This window comes from Calidris pugnax, unplaced genomic scaffold, assembly GCF_001431845.1.
Source record: "Calidris pugnax isolate Ruff unplaced genomic scaffold, ASM143184v1 scaffold256, whole genome shotgun sequence".
NCBI classification, from domain to species: domain Eukaryota; kingdom Metazoa; phylum Chordata; class Aves; order Charadriiformes; family Scolopacidae; genus Calidris; species Calidris pugnax.
In genome coordinates this window covers 709,324-736,058 of record NW_015091079.1, presented here as the reverse complement: position 1 = coordinate 736,058, position 26,735 = coordinate 709,324, and the positions used below count along the sequence as shown (strand labels likewise).

At 46.6% G+C, this 26,735-nt stretch overlaps 1 protein-coding gene across 1 annotated transcript in view; it reads right to left on the bottom strand.

Annotated features, from left to right (window-relative positions):
• CACNB4 (calcium channel, voltage-dependent, beta 4 subunit) overlaps nucleotides 1-26,735 on the bottom strand; it is a 144,157-nt gene that overhangs the window by 37,312 nt on the left and 80,110 nt on the right. Inside the window, exons 3-10 of the mRNA XM_014957343.1 lie at nucleotides 14,620-14,739; nucleotides 14,182-14,304; nucleotides 10,535-10,665; nucleotides 8,192-8,268; nucleotides 7,825-7,844; nucleotides 7,634-7,714; nucleotides 5,532-5,590; nucleotides 1,534-1,643 (exon numbers count right to left, since the gene is read on the bottom strand). Of these exons, the coding sequence (XP_014812829.1) occupies nucleotides 1,534-1,643; nucleotides 5,532-5,590; nucleotides 7,634-7,714; nucleotides 7,825-7,844; nucleotides 8,192-8,268; nucleotides 10,535-10,665; nucleotides 14,182-14,304; nucleotides 14,620-14,739 (721 nt within the window). The remainder of the gene's footprint in view (nucleotides 1-1,533; nucleotides 1,644-5,531; nucleotides 5,591-7,633; nucleotides 7,715-7,824; nucleotides 7,845-8,191; nucleotides 8,269-10,534; nucleotides 10,666-14,181; nucleotides 14,305-14,619; nucleotides 14,740-26,735) is intronic.

Here is a 26,735-nt window from a genome sequence, read left to right as displayed (position 1 = left end):
ATGCATTCAGTGTATGAACTCCGTATGTGAATTAGTGTAACTTCCTTAAAATAACCTATTATTCAAGGCAATTTTAAAAATAAATATCACCTTGGAGATAATTCTGTTGTCTGAAAACACATATGTACTATGTTAATTGATAATATCAGCATATTTCAACACTGGATTATACTCATGTTTCTATTAACACAAAATAGACTTAAGCACACTTTCCAAATCTGCAAAATAACTTAGGAGTGTTTTTTTATTTCAGGCAACAAGTGAGGTATTGATATTCCTTAGAACTTTTTTGTTCTCAGATTGTAATTCTGATTTAACCTAAACAAGAGTCTGTGGGAGAAGCAGAACTGTGGCCTCCTAATTCTATAACCACACAAACTTGTTTATGATAAATAATTGGCAGGGTGTTATTTAAGACGACACTAATGGCAACGTTCACACCAAAGCACTTTTGTCTCTAGAAAAAGGAGACATTTATTTCCATGTAAATTGTATTTCTGATATTCATTGTTCTGATCCTTCTTAATCACGCGCAGGCACGTGATGAATTTTAAACAGATAAACCCAGTGCAAACTGAAGCCTCTAAGTTACACCAAAGTACAAAAGAGCCGTATGTCAGCAACTCACATGCATTTCATTTGCCCAACAGCTGCTCCACAGAGCAACGTACATGCACAGCCACCAAAAGATTTAGCACTCGTCCCTGCAGCATTGAATTTTGGGGTTCCTCCTCTCCTCTACTAGAACATCAGCTACAAGTGAAGCCTCCTGCGACCTCTACCTCTAGTTGAGCCACTCAGGATGTCAGAGAACTGGGTTGAAGAGCCTTTTCTTCCTGAGAAGGCTGAAAACCAACTCCTTCTACCTCCTGGGATGGTGTCCAGAGACCAGGTCACCTGCATGTATCTACTGCACACAAATTTCTTGGGAAAGAACTGAAAATTCACTAGGGCAGGGCAACCCTGCAGCCGTGTCACTGTGAGGAGAGAGGGGGAAGATCCAGACCCCAGATCTGGGAAGATCCAGACCCCAGCTTCTGCTCTCAGGGCTTGGCAGGAAAATTAAGCTGTAGCTGTTCAGTGTAAAATACATAAATCAGTGCCAGGGTCAGGAGTAAGAACATGTTTCCTTCTCGGCTGGGCAAGGGGAAACCTCTCCAGCAGCTTGGGATGTGGAATTCCAAGCATGGGGCTGAGAAGAGGGAGCTGTGAAGCCAACTCACCTTGGAAGGAATCAGCAGTGAACCCATATCCTGCCTGCAGGCCCCCAGCTCATTTTTTTTTTTCAAATAATAACTAAAATACTGCTTGCTCTAACAAAGTAATTGCTTAATGTGAGGCTAGCACAGCACATTGTGTGCTGCTGCCGCTCCTCAGTCAGGTAACACTTGTCTCCCCTTGTGAAATTCAGAATTATACATGAAAATGCTGCAGACACGTTTAAACCAGCAGAAGTGATGATGTTCTTCAAGGCTGAAATCTCGTCCCTTCCCTCCAGTACACAAATATGCTCAGAAGGTGCTGCTGTCTTACCTAAACTGGACCTTGTGTTCGACCGCTCAATTATTGCCCTCTTGCTGGGGTTATTGAGAACCGACCTCTTGGCCAGAGAGATGTCAGCTGTCACTCTCGTTATCGATATCCTGTGAGTAAGAAAAGCAGGGACAGAACAGAAGCACAGCAGTCAGGTTTCCAGCACGCTGGGCATGATTTACAGCCACGCTCCCATCCAAAGTGCAAACTCAATAAAACCACCTCTCAGACACGTTTTACAGCCGAGCCGTGTCATCGTTAAAGAACAACTAAAGAGAAACGCTGCATAATTGCAAAATCTTTTCTATTCCCTACAGTACTGTAGGCTCTGGAACATCCTTTCTGCTGTTCTACTTAATGAAGTTGACTTTTCTCCTCCCCAACTCACTCATCTCCTACACAAGTTTACACAGCACCATAAATACTACCAGTTATGTGAGTCTTAGGGCACACGGAACAACGGAGTCGTAACAGTGTGAGCACTTTTCCTCCCAGATCATTAAACCACGGATTAAAGCTGACGTTGCTGAGAGATAAGGAGACGTTGGACTGAGCAGATGGTGTCACTGGCATCTGAGTGCCCAAGTGTCAGTGAAAGGAGCTGCTGGCTTTGGGACAGGCACTCTCCTTTGCCAGCCCCGGGGCTGTGCCCATGGGCTACATGATGGGGCTGATGGTTGAACAGGAGAAAAACAAGTTGAGCACAGATTCTGTGCTGCTGGAGCCTCCTCGTTAACTTAAGGAAGGTTTTTGAACTCGATCTGTCAGTGAGCTGACCCCAAGACAAAAGGTTATAAACCAAAGACCACACGATCCCTCCATGTAAAATCCATTTAGGCCTGTGAGGAGCCAAAGAGCCATAAGTAATGAAAAGAAAGCAAGCTGGAAATGACTAGCACATATTCCACAGAGCAAAGAATTTATGCAGCTTGGAGGGAAATTACCAGATGGAGGGTTAAAAAGAAGTGCAAGTATTTTTCTGCATAACACATAAATAAATTTTTTGCCAGAAAATGCAGTAGAGACCAAAAGTATACACGAGTTTTAAAAAGAAATGGGAGAAATTAATGGATTAGTGGATCTAAGGTGGGTCTAGACCTGCTTTAGACCCCCAAGTGGGTCTAGAGGTGACGGTAAGACATGGTGGTCCCGATCGCACCTCTGGCTCCTGGACCTGCTGGAATCAGAGGAAGGAGCTCACCTACAGGGCCAGGTACAAGAACCATTTCAGTTTTCCTGAGGAAGAAGGAATGCTAAGGATCAGTGCTGCTGAAAGATGTCCAGAAAAAAGTGCCTTTGCAACCTGCACTGATTAAACATGATGCATTTAGAAAACGATGCACCAGCAGCAGTTTCCCAAACACCAAGTGCCAGCCAAGCTTCAGCAGCATCCTCTCCACCCAACACAGCCCTCTGGCCATTCCTCTGGCCTTTCCTTCACCCCAGTGCCCAGAGGGGGATGTCCCAGTTAGAAGAGGAGGAGCTGAGAGAAGCCAAGTGCATTAAGAGCGAGGGAAGGAATCCTGAGAGTTCACGTCTCATTGAAGTCTTCTGAAAAGTTCCTCCCTTGGAAAGTCATTTCCCTTCTTGGTAACATGGGACTGTCACAAAATTGGAGAAGAGATGGAGAGAAAGAAAAAGAAGAGGGAAGGAGAAAGACTGCGAAGCTGTAAGAGTTGGCAGGAGAACCAAGAAGCAGCTGAGCTGCCCAAAGAGGAATTTAATTCATTTTTCTAAAGCTACTCAGAGCTAAAGTCGATTGTATCAGCTTGCTTGTGGTATTTAAGTTTTTCAGCGCTGAAATTTCATACTTTGACCTGATCTCTTTGCCAATAATGGCCATAGGATTTCTAAAAAAAACCCCTTGCTCCAGGCAGAATCTGTCCCTTAAGGGCACGGTGGGTGAAGGACAGAGGGCAGGATGAGGTGCAGTCCTGCCTCCCGTGGGACTATGCAGCCTGAGGGGTGCATCCAAGTGAGCTTTACATCTTTTCTCTCTGTCTTTAGGCACTGCTGATCCTCGTGGATCAGGCCCTTGGCTGAGCACGCTCTCATATGGGGTATAAAAATACACCTCATAAAGGCTATATTCAGAGCAATCACGTTGTGGCAACTGGAGATGACTTACCGCTTCCCGTTGCCGTGGTTTCCAACCCAAAACAATGACTCCCAGTTACCACCAGCGCAGTCAAAGCTGACAGACACATGCTGGCAGCTGGAAGGGAACACACGCTGTGGTTCTGGACCTACCCCTAACGCCAAGGGGCACCGGGGGCTGCTCCATCCCACGGCTCTGGAGCGGGGAGAGGAGGCACCAGCAGGATGTGAGAACAGCCCGGAAAAACCATCATTTAACTGCCACGTACGGTGGTGCTTCATCTGACAGGTTTTAAATCAATCGCCACGTTTGTAGGATCTGGAGGGCCACGAAGATGCTCAGAGGGATGGAGCACCTCTCCTATGAAGACAGGCTGAGGGAGCTGGGATTGTTCAGCCTGGAGAAGAGAAGGCTCCAGGGAGACCTTATAGTGGCCTTTCAATACCTGAAGGTGCCTATAGAAGAGCTGGGGAGGGACTCTTTGCCAGGAAGGGTAATGATAGGACAAGGGGAAATGGTTTTAAATTGGAAGCAAAAAGATTCAGATTAGATCTCAGGAAGAAATTTGTTACTCTGAGGGTGGTGAGACACTGGAACAGGTTGCCCAGGGAAGTTGTGGCTGCCCCATCCCTGGAGGGGTTCAAGGCCAGGCTGGATGGGGCCTTGAGCAACCTGGTCTGGTGGGAGGTGTCCCTGCCCAGGGCAGGGGGGTTGGAACTGGATGATCTTTGAGGTCCCTTCCAACCCAAACCCTTCTATGATTCTATGATCTGCTAAAATCACTTGAGCCCGGTGATTAAAAATAAGGGAGGAGATGGGATATTTTGTGCAGAAGTTGTTGATTAAACATTTTCTCTCAGCTGCTGATGGGTTCGTTCAGCCCTGTGGTCTCCTCACTGCACCCAAAAGGGTACCTTCACCATAAATCCTACTCCAAACAACAGGTGCTGTTGTCTTCACTCCCTCAGAGCTTACTGACCTACTGACTTGCACTCTCCTGACTTACTCTCACAAACTAGTTAGCACAGTATAAGCTCCTCTTCACGGGTAGAATATCCTGGACAAACCAGGATGAAGGAAGGGCAGAGCATCCCACAGATGCAGCAGACACCTACAAGCACTGAGGAGCTCCCGTGGAAAGGAAGAGACACCATGGACCAAGCAAAGAAATCCAAATTCTACTTCTCTCAAGCTCACTAGGAAACATCCTCTGTGTCCCAGCTGAACGAGATGAACCCTCCTTACAATTTCTGAAGTTCTGACATACTTTTTTCTATATTTTAGTTCTCAGCATTTCCTTCCTTAAACCACCTTAAAAAGTATTTTTGACTGAGAATATTTAAGAGTTGATTTTTGGTCTGAACTACTGTTACTGCATCCTGTTGAAATCTGCTGTTTCTGATCTTTACTTCAGGGTGTGATTAGTTTTATTTAGAGAACATCCTGCTGTACAGGAGCCTGGAACTTCACAAAAGGTGCTGGAATGAATATAGCCCAAACTGAGCAAAATAAAACCAAGAGGCACTTGTTATTTGGTGTCAGGGGCTGGCTGAGCTGCTCCAGCAGCACGCACCTGTATCCAATGTTAATAAATTGTCATATGCCTGAAGGACTGTGAATAAAACTACACTTTTACGTGCTATCAGTCAGGCTGGTATGATACAGAGGCAGAATTATTCTGTTAAACCCAAGAAATCCTACTACAGACACAGCAGATATGAAGATCATGCACTTCTAGTAATAAATAAGTTGTTTTCCACCCCACAGCTGGCGGCATTTTGGTGTTGATACAGTAACTCAGTTTTGAACATGCATAATTAAAAAAAAAATAAAATCAGTAAAATGTCAGTAGCACATTGCAGCGGGGGGGGGGAAGCATGAAAAGGACAGTATTTCTCACCTCCCATCAAACCTGTGCTTCAGGAAGTCAAAGAGAGCTTTCTGCATCATGTCTGTCACCTTTGGGGAGGTGAGGGAGATTGAGCGGGGAGGATTGACAGGGAGAAAAAAGAAGTCAAAAGAAGGAAAAGAGGTAAGTAAGTAGAAGGTAAGGATCCTGCCAACAACCAACCCCTTTTACAGGTAGCAATCACGGAATTGTCACGCTCGTGGCAGCAGGATTTGTAATTAGCAAGTTTCCTGACTCACTCTCCAAAAGGCAGGACGGAGGATGTGAGGAGCTGTCACCCTCCCTGCCCTTCAGAAGCACACGGCAATAGCCAGCCTGAACACATCATTTGGGGTTTTTTTCCTACAGTAACGTTACTAGAACTGGCTTAAAACTTCAGCTACCAGCTTTCTCCTGTTGGATGAGTGTTCTAACAGAAGAGAAAAACAGTTCTCCGAGAGGCACACAAGCAGAAAAAAAAGGGATGCTTCCATTCCTGTACGTGGTAAAGCATCCGAGAGACGCTCAGCCCCAAGAGCTGTCATCTCCTTGTCCTTCTGGGGACAACTCAGGCTGACACCTATTAGCTGCCAGTCTAGACAGGAACTTCAGCACAGCCCCCAGGCCTCTGATTTCTCCTCCTAGGGCATTTTTCAAAACAGTTCCTTCAGAATTTAGTCAGAAAAAAATAGTCAAAACAATTTTCCCATGTCGGTTGCAAACATTAATGTGTTTCTGTTATGCAGACCAGCATTTATAATTTAAATTAGTATTGTGTATTACCATTTATACACTCAAGATGTCATGTTTAGTGTTATTTTCTTAAACAAAGGCAGGACAGCATAGCTGTAGAGGTCTGTATTCAGAAACAGCCTCTCCCCCCTCCAAACTTGAGAGTCCCCGGGCAAATGAATCTGGGGTGCAGCACCATGGGAGTCAATGGATGAAATTTACTCCTGTCAAGAACCATCACCATAAAATTAAAAGATAGAGAGTAGCACATGAGGTACCTGCTTGGCTAAACTACACTTTCAATCATTCTTACCAAAAAAACCCAATGCAAGAACACTGCATTATGCCAATAATGGATCCCTGTCGGAATCCTCCAAAAAGAACCACGTTTAATAATATCCTATAAAGTACTAACCACATTAATTAAGCTAAATGAAGTGTATCTTGTGATTTTATGTTCATGTTCATTTAGTTCCTAATTCAGCAAAACACTTAACAGATGGTTAAGTTCACTGAGATGCCCCAGGAAAAGCCTGCGCTCCTCTCGCACGTGTTAAATGCTCACTTGGATCCGCAGCAGCCTTGAGAAATGGGTGTTTCTCTGTCCCTGTTATCATACCTACTCCAGGCTGAGCACAGGAGAGTAATTTAGAAGGGTCAAAGGTTTCTTTACATGTGTATTTTAATATACTAATCATCTCCAAAAAAGTCAAGAAAATATGCTGAACTAATATTTACTTCCTATATTTGGTTTCAGGTGCTGGAGAACTGCAGGATTGTGAGAGTCCAGATATATCATGTGCCAACACAGACTTTCATGGGAAGATGCAAAATTTTTATATGTGAAAGAAACAGGGCAGTTTCTTCAATTTTTTTACTAATTAAGTCCAAAGCATGTGCTAGTTTGACTAAAATTTTACATGTGTACAGAGACCTAACTTGCTACTTTGACAGTTCCAACTTCTTCTTGAAGTGCTCAAAATTCTTTTTCTTACTTGATTTAATCAAGAATAACTGCACTGAAAATCATGGTTGTGTGTTGCATTTAAAGCACTAAAACTGCAAAAAGAGTAGCAGTGGATTTATGTTCCCTGCCCTTCAGGTGAGACATCACAGACACTGTTGCAAGGCAGAGAAAAATTCACCTCACCACTAACCATGCTCTTTGTTCTTATACAACATTTTGGGTGATTGTTTAAGCTAAGATCACTTCTAATTATCATAAAGCAGTTGCACTGAATGTGCTATGGAAGATTACAAATCAAGAGCTGCTAACTAATTGTGGATACCTGGAAAATTATCATAAAGCAGTTGCACTGAATGTGCTGAGGAAGATTACAGATCAAGAGCTGCTAACTAATTTGGATACCTGGAAGACATACCTCATAGCCTTTCAGTGATGGCCCCACCAGGACGACAGGTCTCATGGAAGGTACTACGTCATACGGGGGAACGTGTTCTGTCTGGAAGAAGAAAACAACCCCATCACATCATTAACCAAACAAGATCCGTATGAAAATCCTGGGAATTGTGTATCAGGATTAAAGGAAATAAAAGTGAAAGTACTACTTACCACTTTTTGTTTCTGTTTTGCTAAAAGACCAAATGAGAATTTGGTTAAAAAACACAGGCTGTGTGTAACAACCACAACACAGGCAAACAAAAATCCCTATGTCAATACACTCTCCATTTCTCTCAGTTCCCCTCCCGTTTGGTCAGCCCCATTCAAACTGGACATTTTTCCCCAGATTTTTTCCAAGCCCCTTAGCAACCACCACATGCCTAGAAATAGATGCCTTTCTCCACCTCCGCAGGCAAGTGTTCTGTAAAACCTCTTCATAAGTCAAAGAGGGGGGGGAAACCCACATTTTTCATATACGGGTTTTAAAATAGAAATATTAGAAATAGCAAGAGTTTCCTTCAATAAAATTCTGTCTTACCTGTGGAAGTGGGAGTGGCTCGAAACGTGCCAGAAACCATTTCTCCGAGGCTTGAAGAAGAATTTCCACTCGATTTCCTACGGAAGCAGAAAAAGAGCCCTGTTAGCACCACGCACCCCAAGATGTGAACTCGTGAGAAATCACAGGGTAAAGCAGAGTCTTCACCTACATTCATGCTGCAAGAAAGGTTCCTCTGAAGTGTGAAGTCCCAGGCAGGGACATGGGAAACCAAACCTTCTGTAATTAACCCCAAGAACACCACAGCCCTGGGGCAGAGTGGCTGGAGCTCCCCTGCCAAAAAGGACCTGGGGGTGTTGGTCAACAGTCGGCTGAACAGGAGCCAGCAGTGTGCCCAGGTGGCCTAGAAGGTCACCAGCATCCTGGCCTGGATTAGGAACAGTGTGGGGAGTAGGACTCAGGAGGTGATGGTCCCCCTGTACTGGGCACTGGTGAGGCTCCACCTTGAGTGCTTTGGGCCTCTTACCACAAAAAAGACCTTGAGCGGGTCCAGAGAAGGGGAACGGAGCTGGTGAGGGGTCTGGAGCACAAGTTTTGTGAGGAGAGGCTGAGGGAGCTGGGGGTGTTCAGCCTGGAGAAAAGGAGGCTGAGGGGAGACCTTCTCGCTCTCTCCAACTCCCTGAAAGGAGGGTGTAGCCAGGGGGGGTTGGTCTCTGCTCCCAAGGAACAGGCCATGGGACAAGAGGAAATGGCCTCAAGATGCACCAGGGGAGGTTTAGGATGGAGATTGGGAAAAATTTCCTCATGGAAAGGGTTGTGAAGCCTTTGAAGAGGCTGCCCAGGGCAGTGGTGGAGTCACCATCCCTGGAGGTATCTAAACCCTCTTTTATAGAGGACTTTTCAGTACCACACTTAGACAAAACTAGAATTCTTCTTCATCCCATGGAGCCTTAGTATGACAGCCAGTCACAGCTTTTAAACAAATCTTAAGGTACAGACACCATAAAACTGTATCTAAATTAAGGTGCTCAAAAATAAACTATTTTATCATTATACATTACTTTCAATTTTATCATACAAATCCAGGAGTGTCAGTGCAGACCACTTACTACCTTAACAGATATCCTTTACAATATTTCCCCTGTCTCTTCCACACTCGATGTTATTCCATAGGTGAGATTAGACAAAAATCTTTGCAAGAATTGGTGATTTGGTGGAGTCATACCCACTGACACAAGCAGGGAATTTTTCTAATATGCTGTATCTGAGACAGCATCCTCCGTACGCCGTCCGTGTCCATCCCTCTGAATTAGATAATCTCCTCTCTGTACATCGCGATACGCCGGCTTCCTCTGAAGCCATTTCAAAAATTATAAAAGCAATTTGGGAAAAGCACAGTTAATGCTGTTCAATCATTCTAAAAACATTTCCCCAGATGGTTTATACTTGAAATGATTCCTGACCTTGCTGAAGTGTATTAGTATGCCAATTCTCTGACAGTACTGTACGGGCTAAATTATGCTCCTCTTACTGCTATCTATTCGGTCCAGATTCAATTGGCTCATCTCTCTACTCTGCAGCACTAAAGGGTTTGTTCTCCTCGTTATCTGTGGCAACATTTAAATTTCCTTTTCAATTAGAGGGAATAAAACGTTAATAGTAAAGCCATTATTAATTTTTACTATTTAACAGAAATTTTTAATATTGTGCTTTCAGAAGAGTGACTTCAGTGTCTGAACTGAGACTACGAGAAATCAGTTTTATTTCCCAGAGTGTTGACCAAGTTTATACTTTTCCAGGGACTTGCAGTCTCCAGCTGTGGCAGTGTGAGGACACAGAATGGTCGGGCCAGAAGATGAAGAATAAAGACTTTTCCAGGGACTTGCAGTCTCCAGCTGTAGCAGTGTGAGGACACAGAATGGCCAGGCTGGAAGACGAAGAATAAAGTCCAATGATAAAGCTCATCTCATAAAGTTTGAAAAATCTGGTTTTGCCCAAAAATGGAGAGAGAGAAAGAAAAAACTGGAAGAAAAAGCCCACGTTAAGAACATAGAAACAGTTGGGAAAAAAATCTGTAAGCCTTTGAGCACCAAGTTGACTTAAACCCCAGGGGATGTAAAACGCTTCAGCCCCTCAGAAATTCCTGTCACTACCACTCATCCTGTATTCCTGATCTTTCCTAAAGTCAATACACAATTTTTCTTGTTTCTCATCTCCAATGTCTAAGGCGTCTGTTCTCTGCAAATACGTATTTCCATTTGAAATCCCAAACCAAACACTCCTCCGAATGCACTGCAATAAAAAAAAGCATCCAGTGACCTTTGGAAATACGGTCCGGTGTCAGAAACGATTTTCAATGATTTTAAAAGGTTACAGCATCCTTACCCTCCATGGAAACGTCCTCTCTTCTGCTCCTGTTGGATGCGGATGTTCTCCAGTCTAAGCGGGCTCGGAATAAAGCCGATCTCGCAGCCCTCCTTAACCAGCCTTCCTATCCACCAGTCATTATTATATTTCTGGAACACAGAAAGGTTACTGGCTTCAGTTCTGTGTCCGCAACTCCCTTATTTTGTTACCCATAAGCATAAACTCCACCAAACCCAGCATTTTTGCTTCCTTGTAAAAGTTACTGGTCTACACGGAAGGTCACCACCATCGTTTTTCCTTCCTCCTTTCCAGGTACTTGTACGGATGTTATTAACATGTTACCTCTTTGCCAAAGCCTTGTGGGGTGGAAAAGGTAACCAAAAATAACCAAAAATAACCACACCAAAAATAACAACAGATCAACTTACCCAAAACAGGACAGAAATCTGACCAGCTCCAGCAATGAACCGACCCCGTTTCTGGTTAATGCTATGGCAGAGCTCTAACCAAATCTGTGAAACCTCCCCACAAATGAAGTTTTCATGGTGCTGCTGCCTAGAAGCAGCTCAACTATTTGGAGGCACACGCTTTTAAATTTAGGACAGCTGAAGAAAACTCCAGCTTCAGGAAGAAAGCTTAATATGTAACTGAACGTACAAAATTTAATTTTATCATTAAGATACATTTTTCGGCACTACTGAAAGCCTGGCCTAACTTTAATGATGGAGAGATGAGAAGAGGTATCATAGTGGAAATCATCATGGAAAAGGATGTGTTGTAGGTGGCTGCCAGCAGAGCAGAGCTTTTGAAGAAAAATACATGAAAACCTTATACTCTGCTATGCTTCATTAGGTACTTCAGTCATCAAGAGAAACGTTACTTCTCACTGCAGACCTTCAAGTCATTAAAACAAGCACACAGAAATCTCCTCTTAGAAATGATGAGTTCTCTTGGCTCCACATTCTCCAGCACTGAAGTTCTTGCAGAAAGACAGAAACACCACGTCCTATTTGGGAAGGGACAAGAGCGCCTGATGGAAGCCTCTGAAACACACAGAGCCTCAATGCCTTCCAAAAATAAATTACCCTATTTATTAACCCACACATAAACACAAAGAGGAACATCTACAGCTAGGGGAAATGCAATCCTTATACCATCATCTTGAAAACCTCTCCTCTTTATAGAGCTGCTATTTATGCAAGAGGTTCCATCACTTTGTCATTTCAGCTTTTTAAGTGTCAGTTCTTCATGCTGTTATGGCCCTGATTTGGACAATGTCAGTAAGCAAAGCTTAATCTTAAATATGTTTCTTCTGCTTAAGTCAACAGAATTACTTACATTCTCTAAAATAACAAATACTTCAGGATTGAGCATTCTGCTGTTGGAAATCAGTGAAACCAATCAGTGGATTTAAACCACGGCAAAACCTGTATCCCACGAGCATCACCCACACTATTTTGGTTCTAAACATAGGGCTTGAACGAGGGGATCTTCCTTCCATTAGCAGGTCACGGACCTCTGAGTGATGCCTCTAGAGATCAGAGTCAGCTCTGCTGAGAATATGGGGACAATAGGGGGGATGCTAAGGGTGCAGCAGGGAGCGCAGGGCTACGTGCATTAGGTCATTACCTCCCATATGTTATTCCTTGTGTTCAGTGTGTGGGAGGACCACAGTTCGTTCCGATTGGTTGCCATGGCCATGATTTCTCCTGCACTGTCAGTGATTGTTGCCACTTCATCTTTTAAGCAGGCACATAATGTATAGTCTTGTAGGAGACAGATGAGACACACGAGACACGTTCCCAAGATAGCAACTCATCAGCTGCCGCTGGTGTTCCAGCCCATCAGCAGAATGACCTCGCTTCTTACCTGGTTTAGTGTTATTCTAAAATCTGGAACCAGGCTTGTTCTAGCCCTGCCAGATCATTAAAAACCAAATTTTGCACAGCCTTTTCTCCAGGCAGCTCCAGACTCCAGCACAGAGAACCACTCCTGAAATCCTACCGAGCTACAGCCGCAGCGTCAGGCAAACCAAAGGAACCAGGCTAAACCCTTAGCAGAGGTGACAGACACCAGCAAGCCAGATGGCTTACAGTTTGGTGGCAATGCCATCCTGGCCATTTAGGTCGTGGAAGGAGAATCACAGAATGCCAAGACATGGCCTCGGGTCACTTCTCTGGAAAAAATGCACAGGGCAGCACGATAAGAGTAATTTAAATATGATCACTGGCCTGACAGTAAAGGCATCTGGGAAAGCCAAGATCAAATCCTTGTTTTATGGGTGATGCACAGAGTTTGGTTACACAGGCCAATGTACACTAGAAAGAGAGTGTGTCAGGAAAGGTGAGGATGGGAAAAGGTGAGGGAAGGTAGATGAGAAAGCAATCTGAGTGCTGGAATGGATGGAGCTGTTTGCATTCTGCTCCAAGAGCTGGCAAAGGACCTCTTCCTGATGGGAAGCAGGTTTAGAAAGTGGTGTGCATGGAGGGAGTTCAGGTGTGGGGCTAGAAAGAACATTCCTGGGGGAGGAAGAGGAGGAGCAGTCAGTTCTGCACGCAGAGATAGCCAGATCCAAACTCAGTGCTCCGCTTCCCCAGCAGGGGTTCAAGCCCTGTTCTACACAAATATTAAAAAAAAGATACACACCAAAAAAAAAAAAAACCAATCCAAGCAAAAAAATCCAAATCAAACTTCCAGCTGTTTGAGAAATTGAGGAAATGGAACGAATTGAGAAAATGGAACAAGGGAATCAACTGCTTCTCCTATGTCCTTCTCAGGGAGGAAGAATTTAAATCACACCCCCCCACACACCCCATTCTACCACCAATCTCTGCCTCCAGAGGTGCAGAAGCAGGTGTTTTCCTCCTAAAAGTGCTCAGTGGAAGGGGGATGGGTGCTCTGAAGCGATGACGGACACTTGTTCAAAGAGAGAGATGAGCACTGAACACCCTTAAAATAAACCCAGAATACAGGGATCAAAAACTGTTTTTGCAAGCTGCAAGCCCATGTACAAATCTGCAGAACACCAGGGGGTTATGCAAATCTGGAGGGCTCACTTCAGATAAAGAATTGCAGAAAAGATGCCCAACGTGCAATAAAATGTATTTTTCTCTACCAAAGCCATACTCAGGGCCCAGATATTCCCTTATTTGTCCTTATTTTTCTATCTGTCCTCTTCAATATTTTCTTTTTTTATTGTATTATTCCAAGTCTTATTTCCCCCAGTCACAAGTTCATCTGTTGCTTTATGAAGACCTGGTGCAACCTGGTGCTACTCCACTTCTTGGTGAGTAGAATCCCTTTCTAATATGGAATCTCTGATGCATCACAAACTTCATTTGATGAAAAGAATCTGAACCTACCATGTCGAAGGAGATTTAAAATACAGCAAGATTTTGTTTCCTACTCTGTGACATCAAAATCCAACAACCAGTGGGTAATATTAAGCATTAAAAAAATGCAAGATAAGTACCCCAGGGTGCTGGAAGTCTCGAAAGGCTGAAGCACCACCCTATCATTGCTAATCAGAGGTGTGTGTTGTGCTCTCCTGCCTCCACTCAGCTCTTGGCTCTCTTTTCAATCCGGTCTGGCTCAGCCCCGGCTGATCAAATTCCAGTCCTTGGCATGTAAAAAAGATTCCCTTTTACTGCTTCTTGGTTTTTTACCTCTTTAATGTGTAGGAAGTCCTTGGCGTCAAAAGAGATGGCAGTGCTTGGGACAGGAACATCTTCATCCAGTGCTCCACAGTAACTCACATTAGTCTTAACAGCAAACGCTACTGGTTTGGACTAAAAGAGAAACACACATCACAAACAGCAGAAGCTTTTCTGAATCAAGAATTCTATCAAATTAGCAAAAACCCAGCAGAGGTCATCTGCCAAGCTTCACGCGAGCCAGCAGAGTTCAGCTTGCTAGAGAACACCCCCATTTATAGGAGATTATTTATACTCTATTCCCCCCAACATCTTGTCCGCAGATAACTTGACTCAATCGCCAACCTCTTGCAAAAGAGCATCATTATAACCCACCAGGGTGAATTTTAGCACTAGGCAAAAGATAAATGCCACGTAATTTCGTTATTATTAAAGTGGAAAAGAACACACCTTCGCCCTTTCAAGCTGTATAGCTGCCTGCTGCTCCCTTTCCTGGCGGATTGCTTCCCTGTCTTCTTCCAGAGAGACATCCGAGTCTGAGGGTCTGCTTGTGTACGAATCTGCTGAGCCCTGAAAGCAAATTCATGGCACTAAGAAAACGTAGGTAAGAAACAGAAACCCCCTCCCCAGGCAGACTCATAAAATACTTCTAAAATATTCATTTCTCATTTTCTTTGAGTGGGTTTTACATGTTGTTGCTAGAAGGAAAAATTTGCAGAATTTAGCAGAGAAATAACTTGGCTTTACTGAATCAGTGCACGAAGCCAAAGACAAAAATCCCAAGAAAAACCTCTCTTTCTCCACTTCCAAAGAATCTCTTCACTTCCTGACACCGTGAAATACAGCTCAGCTGTGGGCACTGTCCAGAAATCTTTACAATATTTAAATCCTGTTTGACAACCTCAGATTCAAGACTGTCAAGAGCTGGGTCACATCAAATATAATTAAGGTATTATAAAGCCTGGTTAGAATCACCCCTCCCTGGAAATACAGCACCATTGTGTAAGTACTTCCCTCCCCGCCGCGGCTGCTGCTCACCTAAAGCTTTGTTCTGTGCTTCAGCTGGGAAAAAGTGGCAAAAGTCACATTATTAAAAGCTACTCGACAGGGCAACACAAAAGCTATAGTGGTATGAAAGGAAAACAGCAGACAGAAGCAGCAGCTGAACACAACAGCCTGTAAGGCAGGACCTAAGGTACTGCCACACTTAGATTTTTTTTGTCTGGGACATTATTCAGGACGCCTGGAAACATCCCAAGTGTGCAGTGGCTCCTCTCTTCTGTCTCCATCATCCTAAACAGCTCATCTTTACGTTGAGCCAACTGACAGACAGGGCTCTGATCTTGCAGAACAGTTAATGTAAGGTAAAGGGAATGTGTGCTCATGATGAGTCTGAGATATCCATCCCCCTCTCCCCAAAACCTCACACACTCAACTCATTGTTAAGTCCCTTCCAACTGAAATAGTCTCCTCTCCTCTCCTCTCCTCTCCTCTCCTCTCCTCTCCTCTCCTCTCCTCTCCTCTCCTCTCCTCTCCTCTCCTCTCCTCTCCTCTCCTCTCCTCTCCTCTCCTCTCCTCTCCTCTCCTCTCCTCTCCTCTCCTCTCCTCTCCTCTCCTCTCCTCTCCTCTCCTCTCCTCTCCTCTCCTCTCCTCTCCTCTCCTCTCCTCTCCTCTCCTCTCCTCTCCTCTCCTCTCCTCTCCTCTCCTCTCCTCTCCTCTCCTCTCCTCTCCTCTCCTCTCCTCTCCTCTCCTCTCCTCTCCTCTCCTCTCCTCTTTGCCCAGAAGCTGAGCAAGCCCAAGGCTTGAACCTAGACCTCCAGGAGCCACCACCGAGGGAAGTGTGTACGACTGGGCATTTATACAAAAGGTGAAGTAAATTTTCACTATAGGAGGAAATTCCTACAAAGATCTCAAAATCCTACAGTCTAGGTCTAACTGTCCACTCAAGGTAAGCATTGAACAGGAAATAGATGGCCCTTCTTGAGCCATTTCCCAAGCAAATGGGATTCTTACTAAGAAATTAATACATCTGTCTGGTGAATGATGGCTTTTGCCAGCTGGGCTAGAAAAGTCAGGCTGTAAAGGGTAGCCTAAAGAGCTGCATGGAGTTTGCACTGGTGTCTAACTTTTTAACCTACATATTTTGAAAAATAACTACACAAAATCTGTCATAAAAACAAGAAAAAGAGAACTTCGAAAGGGTCAGGATAAGGCAGAGCTGCAGAAGGATCCTGCCCAAGGAGGAGGAATATATGGCAATGTCTGACCACTGCTAAGAGACACGATTTCTGGGTTTAAATAAGGGAAAGGACTAATGTACTGGACTGTATATGTTGTGTTGTATTGTACTGTATACCCAGTGTAACAAATAATTTCTAAGTCCTCACATTTCTAGCAACAAATTGAAGACACGTATATCTACAAAGCTCCACAGAGCTCCAAAAATCTGTACCTCCATACGTGTTCCACAGGAGCCATCCTACAGCATTATGTCTTTCAAACCACTTTCCTTAAATTGCTGTCTATCCTGCAGCACGGAGACACAAATTGTACCTAATCTACCGTAGAAGTCCATACTCTGACTCTCCATGTGAAGAACGAAGATGTTCTTAAATATTGATGTGAAAATCCCTACCCATTAGAAGACTTCTGGCAGCGAACCACCGAGGAGCATATGCTCTCCTCTTGTCACACACTCACAGCTTGGCTGTAAGCTCGGTGCTGTCACCAGGGAGGGCACATTTCCTCTGTGTCAGGGACAGGATTTGCCTAACATGAGCCAGCACACAGCCATGAGCAGAAAAATTCCATCCCACATCCTGAGGAGAGGGCAGAGCAGCTCCCAGCAGAGACCCACACGGCTGGGTCCTGAGCTGGGACGAGTCTCACGTCGACGGGATGAAAAACCAGCACGGTTCTTCCCAGCTGGGAAGCTGGAGGTGCTGCTCTTCCTTCTGCTTCCCTTGGGATGAAGCAGGGAGCAAGGAACTGGCCAGGCACCACACTGGGCTAGGTGGGCATCAAAGATGCCTCTAGGGCTGCCCAGTGCCTCCCAGTTGCTCCTCTCTCCCCATTTTGGGGGTAAAATTAAAACCTCAGCAACCAAACACATCACCAACAGAGGCATGGAAATGCTGGAACATTTCTCGGGAGGGGTTCAAGGCCAGGTTGGATGGGGCTTGGAGCAACCTGGTGTGGTGGGAGGTGTCCCTGCCCAGGGCAGGGGGTGGAATGAGATGATCTTTAAGGTCCCTTCCCACCCAAACCATTTTATTCTGTTATATTCTCTTCTATCATTTCTTCCCTGATCAAAATTGAGAGCTTGTCGAATGGCCACTCATCCCACCTGGTGAAAGGGGTAGCAGGAGACCCCCTGCCTGTCCTGCTGCTCCAACCAACATCTCTGGTCAGCATCTGAAGGAGAAGCCTAGCAGTGGGAGGCTGAATTTATATGGTCAAATATTCTAGTCCTAAAATTAGAGCCTGTCCTTCAAAACCAGACTCTGCATTGTTCAAAGCAATTAGAGAAAAAAAGGAGGAAAAAAAAAAAACAGGCCAGGAGTTGCAAAGGGAAACCAGCTTCGTGATAGAAGAAGAGCTTATCATTTATTGTCCACTAAACACTTGGAAGATACAAAACGCTTTGGGGCTGCTCATCATCACATTTTTTACTCAGTGACAACAACGCCTCAATAGCAGCAGACAGGAAGAAGGAAAAGTAATCACACTCTCCAAATCATAAATCAGAAGGCATAATAATAAATACAAATAATATAAAAAAAAAAAACAGGCCAGGAGTTGCAAAGGGAAACCAGCTTCGTGATAGAAGAAGAGCTTATCATTTATTGTCCACTAAACACTCGGTAGATACAAAACGCTTTGGGGCTGCTCATCATCACATTTTTTACTCAGTGACAACAACGCCTCAATAGCAGCAGACAGGAAGAAGGAAAAGTAATCACACTCTCCAAATCATAAATCAGAAGGCATAATAATAAATACAAATAATATATTGAGGTAGGAGTGGGCTTCTTTCCAAGCTTTTAGTCCTACCTGGCATCGCACCCTGCACCGGGAACGTGCCACATCCCGGCATGCCTGAAGCCCGAGATAAAGCCACCACGGCTGTCATCAGGAGCAGGGGACACGGTTCCTCATCCACCTGCCCTCTGACCACCCCATTTAGAATCATAGAATGGTTTGGGTTGGAAGGGACCTCAAAGATCATCGAGTTCCAACCCCCCTGCCCTGGGCAGGGACACCTCCCACTAGAGCAGGTTGCTCCAAGCCCCATCCAGCCTGGCCTTGAACACTTCCAGGGATGGGGCAGCCACAGCTTCCCTGGGCAACATGTTCCAGTGTCTCACCACCCTCACAGCAAAGAATTTCTTCCTGAGATCTAATCTGAATCTTTTTTCTTCCAATTTAAAACCGTTTCCCCTTGTCCTATCATTACATCTTCTGGCAAAGAGTCCCTCCCCAGCTCTTCTATAGGCACCCTTCAGGTATTGAAAGGCCGCTATAAGGTCTCCCCGGAGCCTTCTCCAGGCTGAACAATCCCAGCTCCCTCAGCCTGGAGAGGTGCTCCATCCCTCTGAGCATCTTCGTGGCCCTCTGCTGGACCCGTTCCAACAGGTCCATGTCCTTTCTGTGTTGAGGACTCCAAAGCTGGACACAGAGCTCCAGGTGGGGTCTCACGAGTGCAGAGCAGAGGGGTAGAATCATCTCCCATGACCTGCTGGCCACACTTCTCCTGATGCAGCCCAGGACACGGTTGGCTCTCTGGGCTGCCAGCGCGCACTGCCGGCTCATGGTGAGCCTTTCGTCCATAAGCACCCCCAAGACCTTCTCCTCAGGGCTGCTCTCCAGCCATTCTCCACCCAACCTTTATTTGTGCCTAGGGTTGCCACGCCTCAGGTGCAGGACCTTGCACTTGGCTTGGTTGAACCTCATGCAATTTGCATGAGCCCACCTCTCCAGCCTGTCCAGGTCCCTCTGGATGGCATCCCTTCCCTCCAGCTTGGCAACTGCGCCACCGAGCTTGGTGTCATCAGCAAACTTGCTGAGGGTGCACTCTATCCCACTGTCCACGTCTCCAACAAAGATGTTAAATAGTACTGGTCTGGATTTCCCCCTGGATTTGCTGTGCTGGGAAAGGTGTAGGAGAACAAAGCCCAGCACACAGTGCCGACAGGACAGACAGCGGCGTCGCACAGGGAGGGGGGTGGCAGGAATCCTCCCTCTGGGGAAACGGCGAACATAAAGCACACGGGCACATATCTATATATTTATTCAAGTCCTCCTGATGTGATTTAGTGTAGCTCCGTGAGGGAATTTAATAGAAAGAGATACCTAGGCTGGATGCACAGCTTCCCATACCGGCTTTTATTGGTATAGGGTTGAGCAGTGACCTATTTAACGCTGTCAGAACAAAGTAGTCTTAAACCAAAGGAGCTGATACCGCAAGGCTACCCCGGGCTGCTCGTCAACGTTAATCACTGCCTGGACGCCAAACGAGCCGGACTGGTACAGTCCCCGCAGCGTGATCCCTTCTCCTGAGAGCTGTGCCAAACAGCGAGTGGCTTATTGGAAAGATGCAGCCCCGGGACTGTGACTCACGCGACGCCGAGCCGCAGCACCGCACCGAAAAACAGGCACCGCTCCTCAAACAGCAGCAGGAGGGACAAAAAAAGCAGCCCAAGGGAAGCACTGGGGACTGGCATTCTCTAACGTAGCGCAGGCACGGGGCAAGGAACGTCAGGGTCCACACTTGGTCAGAGCAGGAGACCAAGCAAGGAGACCAACCTCCTTAAGGTTGGCTTTTCCCAGTTCAATCACTGCCCTGCACTGTGCCACCCCTCACAAGAGCACCCCGTCACAGAACCACAGGATGCTGTGGGGTTGGAAGGGACCTCTGGAGATCATCTCCTCCAACCCCCTGCCAGAGCAGGTCCACCCAGAGCAGGTCCCACAGGAACGTGTCCAGGTGGGGTTTGAATGTCTCCAGAGAAGGAGACTCCACCACCTCTCTGGGCAGCCTCTGCCAGGGCTCTGCCACCCTCACAGCAAAGAAGTTCCTCCTCAGGTTTAGGTGGAACTTCTTATGTTCAAGTTTGTGCCCATTTCCTCTTATCCTGTCCCTGGGCACCACTGAAAAAAGCCTGGCCCCATCCTCCTGACACCCACCCTTGAAGTATTTATAGGTGTTGATCAGATCCCCCCTCAGCCTTCTCTTCTCCAGACTAAACAGACCCAAGTCCCTCAGCCTCTCCTCATAAGAGAGATGCTCCAGGCCCCTCATCATGTTTGTAGCCCTCTGGGTACAGTCCCACTGGGTAGGGACACTGACCCACGCAGGACATCCCACTGAGATACCCGTCACGTCTCATGGGTCTGGTACCACCACCCTCCATTTCTGCACTCATCTTTCACCGGCCAAGATCCATCTCTGGTGACACTGAACTCATGTCATGGGGCAGCAGTGACTTCTACTCACAAAAGGGGACCCAGAATCTGACTCAGGCTTCTGGGAACTACTATAACACAAGCAGTGCATGAATTAAAAATAAACCTTGTTACCCTCAGAAGTCCAGCTTTCGATTATCTATGAAAAACGTGCACAGACAAAACCATCACTTCTTGTATTTAATTAATCCCTTCTGTTTAAAATTTTTGATTGAAGATGAGGATATTGACAGCAACACCGCTCAATATTGACAGGACGTTGTGCAATGAGCCAACACCAACACTCCTGCCTGCCCAGCACCCCGGGCAATGGATTTCTGGACTGATCACTGGTGTTGGGTGAAGCAGCCATGGCTGGGATGATACTACACACTGCCACTGCGTCCATGCTCTTGTGGCAGCTGGGGAAGTGTAACTCAATTGCCTGAGCACACAACGAAAACCAGATTTTGTGAAAAGTCTTAGGGAAGGGAGAAGGAGAATAGACAGGGAAGGCGCCATCCCCCATCTTCCTCTGCACCAAAACATTAACAAAAAGAGCCTTAAATGTCTTTATTTCCCTACCACCAACAGCAATAATCATAGAATCATAGAATGGTTTGGGTTGGAAGGGACCTCAAAGATCATCGAGTTCCAACCCCCCTGCCCTGGGCAGGGACACCTCCCACCACACCAGGTTGCTCAAAGCCCCATCCAGCCTGGCCTTGAACCCCTCCAGGGATGGGGCAGCCACAACTTCCCTGGGCAACCTGTTCCAGTGTCTCACCACCCTCAGAGTAAAAAATTTCTTCCTGAGATCTAATCTGAATCTTTTCTCTTCCAATTTAAAACTGTTTCCCCTTGTCCTATCACTACACCTCCTGGCAAAGAGTCCTTCTCCAGCTCTTCTATAGGCACCCTTCAGGTATTGAAAGGCTGCTATAAGGTCTCCCCGGAGCCTCCTCTTCTCCAGGCTGAACAACCCCAGCTCCCTCAGCCTGTCTCCATAGGAGAGGTGCTCCATCCCTCTGACCCTCTCCGTGGCCATCCTCTGGACCTGTCCCAGCCGGTCCATGTCCTTTCTGTGTTGAGGACTCCAAAGCTGGACACAGTATATATATAATTTGGGGCACATCGCGTACGTCCACAGTTTCCCATCATATTCAAGGACTAATTATCAGGGTAACTGTCACCCAACCTCAGCCTCACGTCCCCCTGGGAGACAGAGGAGCTCTGTGCAGCAGGAGCCTACGCAGCAAGTTCAAGGTTTGACAGTGTGAAGGCACCAGGCTTTGCTAGATAATTATATTATTGAAGGCAATGAAAGACTCGTTTCATATTTCACAGCCTTATTTTTACTTTGGGCTTCTGTGAATTCATTTTTTCTTGCCGTTAATTATTTATTTTCTCCGTCGTTCGTTTTCCTCCCTCATCAATTAGTATAATTCAGTTTTGACAAAAACAGTGAGGTTGAAGCAATCCCCAAAAACGCTGGGGGGAAAAAGGGTAAAGCGGAAAGGAGAGGGGGGCTGTTTACTCAGCAACTACAAATTAATGGCAAATGAAGGGTAAAGTCCCTCTTGCTCCTGCCTGACCTGAGGCTGGTGAAAACACGGGTGGGGAGGTGGCCGGGTGATGGGAAGGGTAACACAATACTCCTCCTGAACGTGGTGTTTCTGTGCCCCAGCCTGTTTAGGGAGGAAACTGGGGTTTCCTGAAACTGAGGGAGCTGGGGTTATTCAGCCTGGAGAAGAGGAGGCTGAGGGGAGACCTTATTGCTCTCTCCAACTCCCTGAAAGGAGGGTGTAGAGAGGTGGGGGTCGGTCTCTTCTCTCAAGTCACAGGCAACAGGACGAGAGGAAATGGCCTCAAGTTGCCCCAGGGGAGGGTCAGGCTGGATATTAGGAAAAATTTTTTCACTGAAAGGGTTCTCAGCCCTTGGAATGGGCTGCCCAGGGAGGGGGGTGAGGCCCCATCCCTGGAGGTGTTCAAAAGAGGGGGTGATGGAGTGCTGGGAGGTCTGGTTTAGTGATGATGCTCCTTGTTTGTTGTGTGGGTGTCTATTTTTGTCAGAGTTAGGTTGACAGTTGGACAAGATGATCTTTGAGGTCCCTTCCAACCTAGAAGATTCTGTGAAAAATTCACACTCATCCTCCTCCTGGACACTGCAAACACCAGCCAGGTTCAGCCTTGAGCAAGAAAAGAGCAGAAAATATCAACCTTTGGCTGTTATGGTTTCGGAAGGGGGGGGGAGAAAAACATAAAATAAAGACTTCAAATATTTTTTTCCCCAACTGCCATAAATACACAGATGTGAATTGCTCTCTGCCCAGCCATAACTTGTAATGCTCTGCCATACAGCGTGCGCAATTAAAGCCCCAATCCATTAGGAGCTCCAATAAGTCGGGTGACAGGCAGGCTCTTGTGAAAAGATTTAGGGTGCTGCCGAGTCCCTGGCAACCCAGAAAGCCTTTCTGAAAAGACACTCCGCTCGGAGAAAAAGCTTCTGCCTTATCCATTAAGCAGGACACCAGGGCAGCATTGTCTAATTGGGGGCATCCTTCCCCGACAGAAGGAGTAGCTACGGGCGTTCTGAGCCCGTCTCTCCGTCCAGGAATGAGGGGAGATGGAGCACACGTGGCAATCACTGTGCTTAATAAAGCATTCGTGCCACCGAAGGGGAAAGCCCCGGTGTCTGTGTTCAGACACACACGCTGTTTTCAGCGGAGAATGGGGAAAAATGGCTTTGCCACAGCAGAGAGTTCACTTTGAAAACCCACAGCACTTTAAAATGACAAAGTAGTGGGAGCGGCAGCACAGCTCCAGGCAGCCCGTTATCTTGAATGGTTTGCTGGAGTTTGAATAATATCAGAGCTGGGGCCAGCAGGAGATAATTCAGGGGGAAAAAAGATCACTCCTGTCTCCTCCTGTCCTCAACCCAGCACGTCTCTCCTCTTGGTTCCTCCCCACAACAGAAATCCCACTTGGTACCTTCAAGCTTCCCCACAGGTTTCTGGATGCTTGAGGCAGTTTCACCTCCTGCAAGACCAGGAGGGTGAAGTGGGGGGATCCTGCCCCTCTGCTCAGCTCTGGGGAGACCCCCCCAGTGCTGCCTCCAGCTCTGGGGCCACCAACAGCAGAAGGACATGGAGCTGTTGGAGCGGGGCGTGAGGAGGCCACAGAGATGCTGGGAGGGCTGGAGCCCCTCTGCTGGGAGGGGGGGCTGAGAGAGTTGGGGGGGGTCAGCCTGGAGAAGAGAAGGCTCCCGGGCGGCCTTGGAACCCCTTCCAGTCCCTCAAGGGGCTCCCGGAGGGATGGGGAGGGACTCTGGATCAGGGAGGGGAGCCCTAGGAGGAGGGGGAAGAGTTTTAAGCTGAAAAAGGGGAGACTGAGATGAGATCTGGGGAGAAAATTCTTGGCTGTGAGGGTGGTGAGAGCCTGGCCCAGGTTGGCCAGAGAAGCTGTGGCTGCCCCATCCCTGGAGGGGTTGAAGGGCAGGTTGGAGGGGGCTTGGAGCAACCTGGTGTGGTGGGAAGTGTCCCTGTTCCATGACTCTAAGACACAACACAAAAAGGCCCCAAAGATCCTAAAGATCCTGTCCGGGTGCTGGGCACAGAGGTTACACAGCTGCCCAAATTGCTGAAGCACAGGTCCCTCCAATGCTTTTACACCCATCAGGACCTCAACTCAAAATTTTCCAGCAGCCATCGCAGTGTGCGAGCGCACATCCAGCACGAGGGAGGTTGAAGAGAGCAATGTTGTACAAAACAAGATTGCTCATCCTTGTTTAGCTGTTTTCGACTGGAAAACAAATAAACATGGCCTTGTAAAGCACAATGAGACTCTCTCCTACACGCTGTTTCTCACGCTCAGCCCGCGCTGCTGTATCCCTGTCTCTGCCAGGTTGGGGACCACCAGCAAGATCCCACTGGGGGCTGGGGTGCAGAAGCCCCGCTGCACAGCGAGCCTGCGACTTCTGCATGAATTACTAACAGAAAAATTTACATTTACAGATGGATATACAGATAGGAAAACCTGCCTTACGTCGCAATTTGTTCCACGTTGAGCTCGATGGATTATGCAGAAGCAGAACCACACAGGTTGGGAGGATCCGCAGACTCAGATCAGACTTTCAGATTAGATCTCAGGAAGAAATTTTTTACTCTGAGGGTGGTGAGACACAGGAACAGGTTGCCCAGAGAAGCTGTGGCTGCCCCATCCCTGGAAGTGTTCAAGGCCAGGCTGGATGGGGCCTTGAGCAACCTGCTCTAGTGGGAGGTGTCCCTGCCCAGGGCAGGGGGGGTTGGAACTCGATGATCTTTGAGGTCCCTTCCAACCCAAACCATTCTGTGATTCTATGATCCTATGACTCCTACATACCCCAGAGGAAGGGCACAATACAGTGGGGTCTGGTTTTCTGCCATGGTTTTGTTGCTGGTCTTTTTTATAACTAACCATGTTACCCAAGAATCAAAGCATCGAAAGTAGACTCTACCCAAACCATATTCCAAGCCACCCCAGGCAGGATGACTCAGTTCACATGAGCATCCAAAGAGGAGAGAGCTCACTCCAAACCAGTGCCCTGTTTGTTCTAGAGGCACTCAGTACGTCTCTTGGTAATAAGTTATCTCATGAGCACTGTAACCAACAGGATGTCATTCAGAAACAGGCAGGAAGCAGTTCTCCTGCCACACAGATGGAATCCCAAGATCTCATCCTCCCAAAGCGGAACAGAAAACTCAGATCTCAAAACCCCCTGGTGCAGGCAAAGCTCCATTCAGAGTGACCAGGAGCTGCCGGCCCCTTCTGTTCCAGCCCCCCCTTACCCCCAGCACCCCCCTACACCCACAAAGCCCCTCTGTGCCAACCACGGCTGGTCCAAACCAGCAATGTTTTCTGTACGATGAAAAACGCCACTTACTTTTCAGGATCTGTATTTAGAACTCTTTACTCAAGTGTGCTACACTTTATAACTACTCATATACCATACTGCTGAATTGGCAGGTCTGTGCATGAAAAAACTGAGAGAAGACTCTTTTTTACTACCAGAACAGGTAAAAGTTCAATATAACCCCATCAGAGAGGTGTTTCTTTCTATTCGCCATAGACTGCAAGGTTTGAGCAACTCAAGATTAGTTTACTGTTATTATGACTATTACTAGATTGGTTTCCTTCATTGCTTTGTCACTTCTTTTCCAGTGCAGTCATTGTTCTATTCATTCATCCAACTTAAAAAGAATAATAAGGCAAAACGGGGCTTTGAGCAACCTGGTCTGGTGGGAGGTGTCCCTGCCCAGGGCAGGGGGTTGGAACTAGATGGGCTTCAAGGTCCCTTCCAACCTAAACCATTCTGTGCTTCTATGATAACAAACCCCCATGTCATCATGGGTTCATCAAGAGCTGGAGCCTCAACCTTTAAGAAGCCCAAGTTCCTCAGTCCTCTGCAGCTTTCAGCAAGAACTGAGGTTGATGCACACCACACACGTGGCCACGTTCCTCCTCAACAGCTTCCCAGAAACTCCACAAAGTCCTTGGCAAAGCGAAAGGAGAGCAAAGAGGCTGGGTGCTGGCTGCAGGGCCATATGCTGCTCTATGCCACGTGTGCTCCAGCAATGGTGGCTCGTGGTTTTTTTCTAAAAATGGAAGAACTATTCATTTTAGATGCAGTTCACTGCAAGACCCAACATCAACCCCATCTCTTGCTGGTCCACACACATCGTGAGATCCCTCTGCACAAGAAGAGCCTCTACACAATCTAGTCACAGCAGCTACACTGTTCCCACTGCCTGAAAATGCAGGTTTAACTACTGTAAGGACGGCATACAGACAGGTGTACAGGGGATAAATACTAACGTATTTTACATTAAAACAGGAATCAAAACTTGCAAACTTAAAAAAAAAACCCACATTTTAAATAACAGTGGCCACTGCTGCCCGCAGTTGGTGCTCACCTGGTCTCAGCACTCAGGGCAGGCAGCTAAATTTAATTACCGGGCAGGTGATGTAATTAAGAAGCAAATACAAAGCAGTGGGTATCTATTCATTTGGCATGGAAACACCACTGTGCTGCAGTCAAAGCCGCGGCCAGAAAAATCTGCGTGTGCTGGAAGAACCACCCCAGT